Source organism: Camelus dromedarius, chromosome 22 (assembly GCF_036321535.1).
Source record: "Camelus dromedarius isolate mCamDro1 chromosome 22, mCamDro1.pat, whole genome shotgun sequence".
Lineage (NCBI taxonomy): Eukaryota > Metazoa > Chordata > Mammalia > Artiodactyla > Camelidae > Camelus > Camelus dromedarius.
The window spans coordinates 13,142,596-13,155,971 of record NC_087457.1 but is presented as its reverse complement, the minus strand read 5'-3'; the positions used below and the strand labels follow the sequence as shown (position 1 = coordinate 13,155,971).

At 58.4% G+C, this 13,376-nt stretch overlaps 1 protein-coding gene across 1 annotated transcript in view; it reads left to right on the top strand.

Moving 5' to 3' along the window:
* The first annotated feature begins 159 nt into the window (after positions 1-159).
* The window catches only part of ADGRA2 (adhesion G protein-coupled receptor A2), a 33,597-nt gene continuing 20,380 nt past the window's right edge, over positions 160-13,376 (top strand). The window contains exons 1-2 of the mRNA XM_031440113.2: positions 160-785; positions 12,268-12,339. Coding sequence (XP_031295973.2) covers positions 523-785; positions 12,268-12,339 — 335 coding nt within the window. The 5' untranslated portion in view covers positions 160-522. The remainder of the gene's footprint in view (positions 786-12,267; positions 12,340-13,376) is intronic.

Sequence of the window (13,376 nt, the reverse complement as noted above, 5' to 3'; positions counted from 1 at the left end):
GAGGAGGGCAGCGGCCTTTCTGCGTATCGGGAGGCGCTAGGGCCTCGCGGACGGACGCGCTGGCGAGGGGAGGGCGCCCTCTCGGGAGGGCGGGCGGGGGCTGGCGGCGGCGGGAGCGGCGCCGCGCCGAGCTGCCTCCATCCATGGCACGGAGCGGCGGCGGCGGCGGCAGGAGCCCGGCGCGATCCGCTAGATCTCAGCCCTGCCCCGAGCAAGCAGGCGACGCGGAGGGGCCCGGCCTCAACCCGCCCGGGAGCGCCTCGCAGAGACTCGGGCCGCGCCGCCGGGGGCCGCCTGCTTTGCGCTGACAGCCGCGCCCGCGTCCTCCCCGCCGGGGCGCTCGCCGGACATGCCCCCGGGGCGCGGCGGCGGGGACCCCGGGGCTTGCCTCCGCCCAGGGCCCCCCGCCCCGCCCTCGGGCGCCCCGGGCCCTCGCTGAGCACGCCTCCCGCACGCCCGGGTCCCTCTGGCCAGCGCGCAGACGGGCCCCAGCGCTGTCGGTACCCGCGGGGCGATGGGCTGATGGGCGCCGCGGGACGCAGGATGCGGGGGGCGCCCGCGCGCCTGCTGCTGCCGCTGCTGCCGTGGCTGCTGCTCCTGGCGCCCGAGACCCGGGGTGCGCCCGGCTGCCCTGTCCCCATCCGCAGCTGCAAGTGCTCAGGGGAGCGGCCCAAGGGGCTAAGTGGCGGCGCCCCCAACCCGGCGCGCAGGAGGGTGGTGTGCGGCGGCGGGGACCTCCCGGAGCCTCCTGAGCCCGGCCTTCTGCCTAACAGCACTGTTACCCTGTGAGTACCCTGCTCCGCCGGCCCGGCCCGATCCCCGACGAGGGGGCGAATGGAGACCAGATGGGAAGGGTGGGAAAAGAGGGTCAGGGACGATGCCGCCACTTCCGAGACTCTAGGACAGGCCTGAGTCCAGAAGCTGAGAAGGGAGGCTTGGAGAAGTAGGGGAAAGAGTAAAGTTCCAAGGGTGTAGAGGGAGGAAGGAGCTTAGGGGGCCGGGTGCGCCCCAAAGAGAGGCACCGCGAGCGCCCACTCACCTGCACAGGTGAAGGGGACTACGCGCTGGCGGGACGCCCACGCCCCTTGAGTTTCCAACTTGGGCTGATGTTGCGGACTTCGGGGACCTGATGTGGGTGGCATGGGGGAAGGCTCAGAAAAGATGAACGCCCGCGGCCGAGTAGGTGGCTGTGGTCATTACCACCGCGGACGCGTCCCTGACCGCACTGGAGGAGTCTCCTGGGTTCACCCCGCGGGCCTGGCTCCTCCAGGTGGGGGACGCTCCAGCCGACCCCGAAGCCTGCCAGCCTATATAGGACAGGCGGGAGGGTGGGCTCGAAACGCTCTGTCCTTGGGGTGCAGGCGCTTCTGGTCTAAATGAGACTCTGGCGTCCTGATTCCTCTTGGGCCCCTGTCCCGCCACGGGCATCTGTGAAGTGAGCTTTGCTCTGGGCCCTGCATCCCTCCCACTTCTTTCCCTCCCCGGATATAACATGAGCTTTGGCTGTTTCACGATTGACTTCTTTGCGCAAAGATTGCGAAGAAAGCAAGCTGGCTGAGGGGAAGGAACCGTCCTTCCGTCATCCCGTTTCCCTTCTCAGCCAGGGCCTTATTAAGCCCTCACTTTGCTGGCAACCAGCTTGGCTCTTTGCGCCGCAACCCCACCGCAAGCCGCCCCAATGGGGGGTCCGAAGTCTCCGCAACCGCAGTTAGCGACCCCTCCCCACCGCAAGGATTTCCTGCGCAGACCACGTGCTCGGAGCCCCACGCGTGCCGTGGAGTGGAGGGTCCGGCCCTAGCGGCGGCCCCTTCCTTTCCTGTCATGGATCCAAACTCCAAGCCGCTTCCCCTTCCCTGTCCTCCTGACCCCAGTGGCAACCGTTTCCCTACCGCCCCTTGCCCGGAGTTGGAGCTGGCTCACAGTCTGTCCGATTGTGTCCAGAACAATACAGTAACGCCTCTGGTTGGGTGAGTTCAGAGGCTGCCCGCTTCCTGACAGGACACAACTGGTCAGCCTCTGACGTTGACCGCCTGGCCTGCATTTTCCCAGCTGGGGTGGGTGTGTGTATGTGTGCATTTGGGGAGGTGGAAGCCGGGTGTCTGCTCTCTCCCACGTCCCAGCAGCTCAGGCATATGGTCATGGCCTGGGAAGGCAGCTGTGGCAGCCGATTCAGGTCCCTCAGAGGGTCCACTGGTGTTGAAGTGTCCAGACAGGCCTGGGCATTCCCCAGCCCACTCAGTTCTGGAGGAGAAAAATGCTTGCTGTGTGGAATGGCTGGGCGGGTGTCTGTGTGAGTCCCCGCTAGGCAGTGATAGTTGGGTTCTGGGGTGGGGTGGGGGTGGTGCGTACTGGATCTTGTGGCTAGGCTCACACACATGTGCTGGGATTAGGGAATACTAACATACTGAAGGCAGAAAGAAGGGGGGGAACCTTAAAAAAAGGTGGTTTTGCAGTACATCTTAGAATGATTTGGCAGCTAATGTTTTCCAGCCATAGCTAATTCCAATCGACCCACTCTGAGCAGAAAGCAGGGCCAACACTTGGTGAGAATTTGCTGGGACAGGGTGGCAGCCAACAGCTCAGCTAGCTCACCTTGCCATCCCAGACCATCCCCAGAAGGCCTCCTCCTGCCCCGTTTTCCCAGGCCACTGACCTACCTGGCTTATGGTACCTTCCAAAGGAACAGCCCCCCTGCGCCTAGCCAGACATCCCCAAGGACAACAGACAGGGCAAGTTGGAGCGGCCCCTGATAGCCCACTGACCCATCAGCCCCGGGGGCGACTAACACCAGCCACGGACACATCCCTTAGGCTCTCCCCACAGGCTCCACATAATCCCATCCTGATTGCAACCCTTCCCCCAGGCTGGCTTCTGAAGGGAAAAGAGCCCACGTTCTTCTTCAGCAGAAGGTGGGCAAGGATTCTCTGCTGGGGGCTCAGCGCCTCCAGCACACCCATCCCTACCCAGCGTCCATCTCGTGCATCTCGAGGGAAGAGGAAGAGGAGGGCTGGGAAGGGGATTCCACTGCTCCAGCCTGGCAGCCAAGAGAGGCTGCGAGCACCGGAACCTTCCCACCTCCCAGACTCCTCCTCCTTACTCTTTTGAAATTCTTTTTTTCCACACACATTTCCCCTTTCACCTCTTTGCCCATCACCTGGTGCAAACAACAGGACTTGAGCCAATAGTCTGCATTTTGACTTTGCCTTCCCTCTGCCTCTCCTGTTTTCCTTCAGAAAGGGCCACCAGCTCTCAGTCCCCTTCACACAGCACCCTGGCCGCATGGGTCCTCTGGGGGGACTCGGGCCCCCACCTTGGCCGACTGTTCAGGCAGAGAAAGTGCCAGATAAGGCGCCTGTCTGCAAGCAGCCTGCCGTCTCTGTTCAGCTGCCAAGCCGTTCAAGGGCAATCCTGTGAACCGTCCTGTTCATCTCACTGCAGCCCCTTCTACCTCCACCCTGTTATCTCAACTTCTGCCTTCTGTTTTTGTAGACTGCAGGCCCCCTCTCCCCATCCTTGGCTTTTTCCCCCTCTCTAATGGATTTTCATTTGCACTTTTCCAGGAAAGCAGAACTCTTGGCTTCCTTCCCAATCCATCTGTCCCTCCGCACCCCCCCAGGCTTACGGCCCAGTCCGCGGGGCAGCTGTGGGCACGAGTGTTCCCTGCCGTCCAGAGCAGGAGGCTTGATGGGTCTCCCCGGAGGGGAAAGGTCTCGTGGGGGATGGGTTATCACAAGGCAAACCTGGTTAGGGGAGGAAGATGCAGACCACTGTGACCCCCCACGCCCACCCCTGGGCAGCCCTCTGGTTCTGGGTTCTGGGAGTTAGAGTGAGGGGGAGGAGGGATAATAAGGAATTCCAGGAAAGGACTGATAATGGATAACTCTAGAAGGAAATCTGCTGTGAGGACCTCCCAGGACCTCTGAGCAGCCTCTCGGAGGATACCAAGCAGTGTCATAAATTCCTGGGCCCCTGGGCTGGAAAGGGCCTTAGGGATCAGCAGGTCCAGGCCCTACTGCCGCATCTGACAGCTGAGCACACTGAGGCCAGATGCGGAGGGGGTCAGGTCTTGCCAGCGGTTGCAGGGCTTAGCTGTCACCAGCATCAGGATTAGCTGCTTGGATTTGCTTACTTTTCCTCTCAGGTAAGAGACTCCCTGTTCACCTGGCTGGACTTGGGACCCAATGGACTCAAAGGCTGCTTTAAAAAACCCAGTTCCTTCCCAGCAGGACCCAGGCCCTTTGACCTGGGAACATTCCAAGGCTGGGTGGGGAGGGGGAGCGGGCATGGGACGGGTCACTCACTCCAGATTCTCCCAGAGCCGACAAGCCCTCATCCACTCGGCCTCCCCTTTCGGGGGACTGCCCATCACTTAGGCCAACCTCGTAGGGGAGAAAGGGTATTTGCCCGACAGATGTGCCTGGCAGTGGCTGGGACCTTTTGCTGTGAGTTTGGTGGTCTTCATGGAGGGGAGGGGAGCCCCCTGCACGGCCCCTGTGCTGGTCCCAGCCTCAGGGAAGCAGTTCTTGAACACAGATCTCCCTCTGGACCTCCAGCTCCAGACAGGGCCCTCCCCTCAGGACCCCTCACTCCAGCCACCAGGATCCAGTTTGGGAGGGGGGACTCTGGGGCAAAGTGTGCCAACCGTTTGCACAGAGCCTGAGGGGAGGGGAGAGACACTGGCTGGAGGGGCGGGCCCATGCGGCTTCCCCACCCCCTTCCATTCCACCCTCTTTCCCCCATATGGTTCTCATAAGGTCTGGGCTCAGAGACAGCAGCCAGAGGAAGTGGCTGTGTACAGAGAGCTTTTGTGCGGGAGAGGAGGGGGAGGGAGCGAAGAGAAAGGAGAGAGGGAAGAGGTAGGAGGGTGCAAGGTCTCAGCTGTAGCCCCCCGATGACGTGGGCTCTGGGACCCCTGCTTCTCTGAAGTGAGGGCCCCAGAAGAAGCCCACGTCGCCCCCTTCCCTGACCTTTCTTGACTACCCACTGGAGGAGCCAGCCCAGCTCCAGGATTCATCAGCCCCTTCCTGGAGGTCTTCCTGGAGGAACCCCCGCACCAGGCAGAGAACAGAGCCCGCCTCGCTTTCTGGTTGAGTCCTCAGCACACCCAAGAGACCAGAGGTGCCGAGCCCCAAAGACAACAGCTATAATTCAGCCTCCCAGGGGGACCAGGACCCAGGATGGGTTATTTGGCCTGAATTATTCAGAAGCCATACAAGGACCCAGCCGCTCCTGACCCCCAAGGAAGACCTTTCCTGACACCCACACAGATCGCCCCTCTGTGTTCGGGTTGCAGGGAGAGGCAATCCCTACTCGTGGTGAGTCTGAGAATTTCCCCCAAAGACACAGGCAAACCAGTGTAATTCGAACCTCGCCATAAATTGACCCTTAAATTTGGGGTCATGTTTTGAAAGGGAGCGAGTGTTTCTAAATTTCTGCCACATGGGAGCCATTGGGATAAGAACACTTTCCTGAAGGAGAAAAAGTTCCAGCCACCTTGGAGTTGATCCCTGTCCTCCCATTCAACGAACTCTCCTCACTGAAGCCCAGAGAGGGGAGGCGAGTTCCCCAATGCCACACAGCCTAGACGAGGACCCCTCACTCCCCCACCACCCTGAGATAGAGCTGGCCCTCCTTCTCCATAGGACTGGACAGAGAGCAAGGGAGGAGAGAGGAGGGAAAGAGCCCTGGGCTGAGGAACCAGAAGGAAAATCCGGTAACTGCTAGGAAGGGGCTGTTCAGAGGGGCTGTTTATTTTCATTCCCCCAGCCCAGCCGCTCTGTTCTATTTAGAGCTCAGACACTGACAGGACAAAGCTGCCTCCTCCCCTTCCTCCCTTCTCCGGGGGCCCCCATCCTTCCCAAACTCCAGAACATTCCTCTGCTTTTAGGACTGGGTGATGGGGGTGGGGGAGCAGACATGTGGAGTGTAGCTAACTCGGACAGTCTCCTAGGACCCGGTTTTCCCAGCCTTGGGAGTGGAGAGAGACAGGCTGGTAAGATGGATGGGGCCAGGTGAGGGGCAGGGGACCAACCTGTCATGGAGGAGCAGGGAACCGGCTGGAGAGAGCAGCCGAGGAGGGAGTTCCCGCCTGAACTTGAGGGGCCAGACAGCTCCCAGCTGGAAAGCTAAGGGGAGGTGTGAGGGCCCCCTCTTCCCTCCCCTCTCCCCGCCCCCACTCCCGCAGGGCTCTGCCTGCTGGGAACCATGTTGGAGCAGAAACTCTAGACTTCAGTCTCCAGGAGACTCAGTATCCAGGATGGGAAAAGCCATCAAATGTAAGGAGTGGGAGTCTTCAGTCCAGACCCTTCTGTTACTGAGAAGACCCCCAGGGAGCAGCTGACCTGCTCAAGGTCACACAGCTCCTAGCCAGACCCCAGGCCTCCCGCCGGTCAGCCGGTTCCCACACAGACCAGTCCCAGACGTCCTCCCTGGGGACAGGGCTGGGAGGTCCACTAATCTGCTTCCTCCATGAGGATGTGCGAGCCTTGGGAAAGGGGCGCCCACCCCCAGTGATGGCCTAACACGTGTACTGAGGAGACCCCTGTAAGACATCACTGTGGACTTGGCTGGGGAAGTGGAGGCAAGAGGAATCCGCCTCTGACAGGAAGACTGGGATTCACGGACCACCTCCACCTTCCCTGGAGCTCTGCCCCTCCACATACCCATCCATTCACTCCACCAGCCCCTGCTGAGTGTCCTGTGCCCCGGAGTTGAGAAACCTTGTCTCTGCCCTCGGGGGCCTTGCAGTCTTCCTGGAGCAGGACAGGAGCAGGGCCTCCTCTGGGGTGGAAGGATTAAAGGACTAATTTACACTTAGATATTAAAGACTGATAACAGACCGAGCCTTTCAGGTTTTTGTGTATTTAAAAAGAAACCCATTTTCTTCACCTAGAAGCTTGGTGGTGATGTTAGGCTATGTGTGCAGGAAGGGTTTAAGGTCGTTTGGGAGTAAATTCCCAGCTTCCTCAAACTGGGTGGACACCCACACACAAATAGTCCATCCTGTGTGACCGCCCTCAACCTTCCATGAATGTTTGTGGACCCGAGTGTCCCACAGGGCCAAGCCTAGCGCACAGTAGGTGTTAGTGTAGATTTGGAGAATGAATGAACGCCCAGGGGTGAATGATTACAGCAGACACAATTGTATGCGCTCAAGCCCCAGTGCTAGGGGCCCCCAAATCCCCAACATGACCACCCGCCACCACCATGACGGGTTAGTCCTCCCATCCCAGCCCCAATTTCTTGGTTCTGCCCACTGACCATCAGGATGCGGTGCTGTTGCACAGAGAGTAGGTTCGAGACAAGGAGGCAGGAAGGCCCATGTGTAGGAGCCGTTGCAAGACAGTGTCCCTCTTGACCTTCACCTCAGGCCCTGCCTGGACTGCTGGCTTCGAGGCCAAGGTCAGAGGCCATCTCAGGACATGGCCCTCTAAAGCCTGGGGAAGGGAGGCCCTACCTGGGTGTCTGCCTAACCAGTAGCTGTCCAGGGTCGCCTGGACAGACTTCCAGCCAAGGGAGAGCTGGCCGGAGGTGCTGGCGTACTGTGCGTCCCCTCCAGCATTTCTGTCCCCTGCAGTCGGACTCAGTAGTCGTTGGGCAGCCTTTAGCCTGAGGTGGGTCACAGCAGGGCCCGTGGACTAGAGGCGGTCTCCTGTTTGGAGGCCCCATCATTGTATCAGCCGTGCTAAAATGTACCCAAAACAGAACCAAGTATTGCCAATTGGTATAACGTGACATTTGGTAGTTATATCGTTAAGCATTCATTAATTTAATTTTGTAGCATTTATATTTCAGGAGTGACTTTTTTTTTAGGTTTCAAATGTCCTCGTGGGCCCTGGGTGCTGTGCCGGCGGGGGTGAGGGGAAATGCTGGAATGTTGTTTCACCTTAAGGTGCAGCTGGTGATGGGACTGAGGCCTTTTTGGTGTCAGCAAGCAGACCACCCTCTGCCCCCCACTGAGGGTCCCATGAAGACACTGTTAGGGTACCAGCTGCAGGTGTTGGAGACGGAGCCTTCCCAGCACAGAGGTCCTTGGCGATGGCTGGATTCCAGTCTCAGGCTCCCTGGAGAGCACCGAGCCCCAGAGTCCAGGCCTGTGATCCTTGCATCTGTGTGTTGTGGCGGGGGAGGCTGGGGGGATGACATACATGACTCTTCCTGCACATGTGAGAACCTTTGGTTCAGGCCTGTGCTGGCCCCACACCCCACGAAGCAGTGCCCACATGACCCCTCCAGGGTCATCTTTGATGTTGGGCTGGGACCTGGTGAGTCCCTGTGGCTGCCCAGAGGCCACAAGGCCTCTGCAGATGCCAGCCACTCACTCCCTTGGCCTCCAGCCTCATTAGCGGTAACTCTGCTGGCTTCTCTTCCCTAAAATAGGACCCTAGCCGGGAGAGAGTTCTGAAATGGACTCAGTGTGCCCCCTCTCCTTGGCCGGATTTCAGATTCTAGGGTAGAGAACAGGGCACCCCAGGGACTGGCCCCCCTTCCTGTGAAAACGTGATGTTAGGGTAGCAGACTGCGGGTGCGGGGGGAGGGCGGGAGGAAGAGGCTGAGGCTGCCGCTGCCGGGCTGGGCGAGCCTGGGGCCTGAGAGGCGTGGTTGGGAAGGCGATGTACCTGGCAGGCTCCCTGTGCTGGTGCGGGGTGGTGGGGGGCCAGGGAGGCTGAGCCTGTCCGGGTTGGGTGGGGGCGTCGGGATGGGGTAAAGACTCGTCGTGTCTGAAACTCTGGACAGAAGCGTGTGGCCGCCCTGCCTGTTTTCCTCCCAAGACAGCCTAGTGTGGTGGGAACACTTTTCTTCCTACTGGATGAGGCTGTGCGCATGTGTGTGTATGTGCGTGTAGGTGTGCGTGCGTGTGCGTGTGTGTATTTCATTTACCCCATTAGCAGCCCCGTAACTGCCAGCTCCCTGCATACCCCCAAATATTCTCTGTCCCAAGTCAGTACCCCTCTCCCTGACCAAACCTACAAGGGGCACCTCCAGAGAATGAAGCTATTGGGCACCAGTGAGGCCATTCTGCCGATAATCTGGGTCTGAAGTAAAACCAGCTCAGCCCAGTCTAGCTTGTTAAGGCCAAAAGGTCCAATTCTGGGTGTTTGAGGACTTAAACCATACCGACACCTGCTGAAGTCTGTCCAAGAGCTGGAAACATGGCAAGAAGGGGATCATTGGAGGAGAAGGATGCAGCACTGTCTGCCTGGTTGCCCCTGCTTCTGTGAGTAGCTTAGAGGGTGGGGGGTCGGGAACAGCTTCTCAGCCATGAGGAAAAAAAGCCCTCATTTCAAGGTTTTCCAGGCTGGAGGTTGCACTGGGCTAGCCAAGCCGGAAACATGGGCTGCTGCTGACCCCCACCCCCGCCCCGCTGTGCCCTCTCCTCCCCAGCCCAACAGAGGCTGCCTTAGAGAGCTTGGGCCCTGGGGTGGGAGCCGGAAGATGAGTTGTTCTGGACCAGAGGCTGGTCCCCACTTGCCCTGGGGGCTTGTCCCCATCCTTTACTCTGCTCCCACGCGTACATGCACGCGCACCACCCTGGTTGCCTCAGTATCTCTCCGGCAGCCCAGACTTCCTCCTGGGTCGGTGCTGGCTACAAGGAGACTGATCAGGGATAAGGGTTAAAGCCACCAGCCCCTTGTGGCTCCTGAGTACTTGCAGTGTGGCTGGTCTGAATTGAAATGTGCTGGATTGAGAATCCACACCAGATACTGATATTTCCCCAAAAAAGGAAAATATCTCACTGATAACTTTCTATATCGATTACATGTTGAAATGATAACATTTTGGATACATTGGGCTAAACAAAACATATTATTAAAATTAATTTAATTTTTAAACTTTTTACAAAATGTGGCTACTAGAACATTCTAAATTCCATATGCATCTCACATTGTACTTCTGTTGGCTGGTGCTGGGTGAAAGAATTTGGGGGGTGTGAAATGTGTTCAAAGGTTAAAGGCCAAAGAGTCTGGAGAATGTGGGGTACCTATCCCCCTGACCCCGCACCACCTCTGGACTAGTCTGGACAGGGTTCTCCAACTAGGATCCCTGGATGTAATCTTGGGGATCAGGCAGTTGGAGAATTTTTTAAATTTTCTGTTTTCAATTCAATGATCTTTAAAGAAAAGTCTTTGGCAGATGATTTTGAGATAACTTTTTGTTCTAAGGTATTTTCAAAGTGTAAGGTTCTCCTTTCTAAAGTCAGCGTTTCTCAAACTAGAATCCTCAGATGATATTGGCAGGAAATAAGAACCTTTTCCCCTCCCTTTAACAGTCCATACTCTCCTCAAGTTTGAGAATGTTCTCGGGGTTCCCCTTCATGCACGGGGATTTGTGATAATCTGGCCTCCCATTCCTCTGTCCTTCCATACCACTTACCTCTCCCCTGTGCCCTCATCTTTTTTCCTCCCCAAGACCCAGGGAGGGGCAGCCCCTGGGGGAAACCCTGGGGGTTGGGGGAGGCTGAAACAGATGCCCCTTCCCCACCCTTCTTCCTGACATTTCAGGACCCGCCCCAACATGCCTAAGAGGTCCTCATGCCTCGCTGACATTTAATGCAACTTCTGAACCTCAGACTCTGAGGATGTGTGAGGGCATGAGCTGCAGATGAGCTGGGCCGGCTTTGACTTAAAAGTCTCACCATCCAGAGGCTGTCAGCACCGAGAGGGCCACCCCAGCGCCACCAGGGCCTGGATGAGACTGTTCGGCGCCCTAAGAACTGACAAGATTATGATTGGCCACTCTATATAATGCAAAATAAAACTATCCGAACCCATAAAATGAGAACAGAGGTTCGTGAAAGTTCTAAGTGTTTGTGTGACGACTACTGTGATATACTTTCTGAAATATCAAGATGACGGTGTGTGTGTGTGTGTGTGTGTGTGTGTGTGTGTGTGTGTGTGTGTGTGTGTGAAGCACTTTGGACCCATCCCGAATTCCTCCACACAGTCACCCTTCAGTCCTCACTGGGAAGTGTCACTACTGAAGGGATGGGTTAGGTGGAGACCAGAAGGGGAGGAGGGGTGTCTGTGGAGAAGGGAGACGGGAGGAAAGAGATGAGGGGTCTACCTCTTCCCACTGACCCAGAAAGCCCCTTCCACCCTTGCCTCCTTCCCAGCCACAGTCTATTTTCCATGTGCCTCCTGACCGTGGAGGAGCTGGGGCCTCAGATGTCTGGGGTCCTCTCACTGCCTGTCTTGGCATGTGCAGCCCCACTCCCAGTGAGCTCTGAGCTAAGCCCTCTCGTGCCCTGTCCCCAGCCCTGCCCTCTCCCTTCCTGTCCAGCCCGGAGGCTGCCCACCGGAGAGAAGGCCTGAGGCCTGCACCTCTGTCCTTCCCCGTCCGTTTTCCACCACTCAGAGCAAAGAAGGGAACCCCTTTGCCTCAGCCCGGGGCAGGCAAGAGGTTGGGCTGGGAGGCTCATTAAAGCTTTTTAATAAGCAATTAACTCATGGGATGAGCCCTTTGGCTGGTCTGAACGCTTTCCTCCCAGCAGGTAGCCTGGCAGAGAAAGGCTGAGTGGGTGGGCAGAGGGGGTTCAGTCAGGAGCTTGGGGCCCCTTTCCGCACCCCCAAAACAAATGAATAAATAAACAGGACTCCAAGTGGGCAGAGGCTGAGGCCTGGGCTTCCTCCCGTCCCGTCTCCCGGGGGGGGCCCAGGACTCCATCAGTTTCTGGTCAAGGCTGCAGCCAGGCTGGAGAAGCCCGGGCACTCAGTCCCTCTGAGCTGGCGGCCTATGGGTGGGGGGTCCCTTTCTGGTGAGGTCCTCGAGCTCACAGAGTGTTGGAGACCCCGAGGAAGGGCAGCTCCTCCCACATGCTCCCACACCTGCCCCCACACCTGCCGGGCTGCTTGTTCCACCTGCCAGGGTCCTGACCAATTCAGATCATTCTCCCCACTACTGTCCTCAGGATGCTAGGCTGACGGCTTGAGCAAGACAGAGTAGTGGGGGCAGGAGGGGGGCGCTGTGGGCTCGGCGCTGTGGGCTCGGCCCCGTGGTTCCAAGGTGCAAAGGGAGCATTTCATCTTCACACCTGCTCAGCGCACCTGCGTACAGAGCCCTGAGTCAGACCCAGGCTGGGGGGAGGCCCAGGGCAAGTGAAATGCCTGAACCGGGGCTCAGTGAGCCGGCCAGCCTGTCCAAACATTCACTGGCTCCTCCCTGTGATCTCTTGGAGCAGATGGTGGGGTTGTTCTTTGCACAACTTCAGGGGGCGCCACTTATACAGAAGGCAACATTCTCCCATCTGTGTTCTCCCTGTTCCTTCAGGCTCTTGAGCAACAACAAGATCACTGGGCTCCGGAATGGATCCTTCCTGGGACTGTCCCTGCTGGAGAAATTGTAAGTGCTTGGGCAAGTTGGGGCAGAGGTCATGGGCAAGAGTTCGATCCAGGGAGGATGAGGAATATTGGCTGCTGAGGGACACCCCTCCCCGCAACCCAGAGCCTGCTGGCTAAGGAGGGCCCAGAGTCAGACTTGATCACCAAGAGGAGGGCAGAGGGGCTGGTCTGGGAGAGAGCGACCAGCTCCCTCACGAGGGACGGCAGAGAGAAGTAGGGACACCTCGCTGGTCCAGGCGGGATGGGGCTAAGGGAAGCTCATTAACGCTTTTTAATGAGGAATTAGCTCGGAGGGTTGAGCCCCTTAACTGGCCAGAAGCCGCCTCCCCCTCCCAGCTGGGGGCCCAGCATAAAGGGCAGAGAGAGGATTTAGAGGGACTGAGGCCTCTTTCCTCCTTCCCTAAACACAATCAACAAACAAAGCTCCAAAGGGCCAGAGCCCTGGGCTGAGGGTGGGGAGAGTGGATCATATCTGATTCTCCACCCCACACCCCGCCCCACCACTGCCCTGGTTTACAGCTGCATCAGAACAGCATCTTCGGGCTGCCCTGTGGGGCCCGGCAGGCTGGCGTGGGATTCAGGGCTGCAAGGGCTCTGCTGGCCCGAGAGAACTTCCTTCTCAGAGTTAGGGACCTGCCCTGGTCACGGGCAAGTCCGTGCCAAATGAGGGGTTTGAATAAACCCTTGTTGCAATTCCCGGTCCAGCTGGTGGCTCCCAGATCCACAGCCTGTTACAAAAGCTTTGGGTCTTGTCTCCTCCGTGGAGCACCTGGGCCTCCTGCCCCTCCTGGAGCCCGATCCTTGCCCTCTCCCCCACCTCCAAGCCCCTCTCTCCTCCCTGGGCTCCCACCCTGCTGGGTGTTCACAAGGCCTCCAACAGGGCCCTGCCGCCTCTAGTGCCATTTTGCCTAAAAGTCTTGGATCAGAGCAATGGAGGATAGTAAAGAACAAGGCAGAAGCGCGCTCTCGAAGAGCCAAAGAAATTGCAGTCAGTGAGACCACACACTCCGCCGTGTGGATTAGAATGAAGCAGGTTGG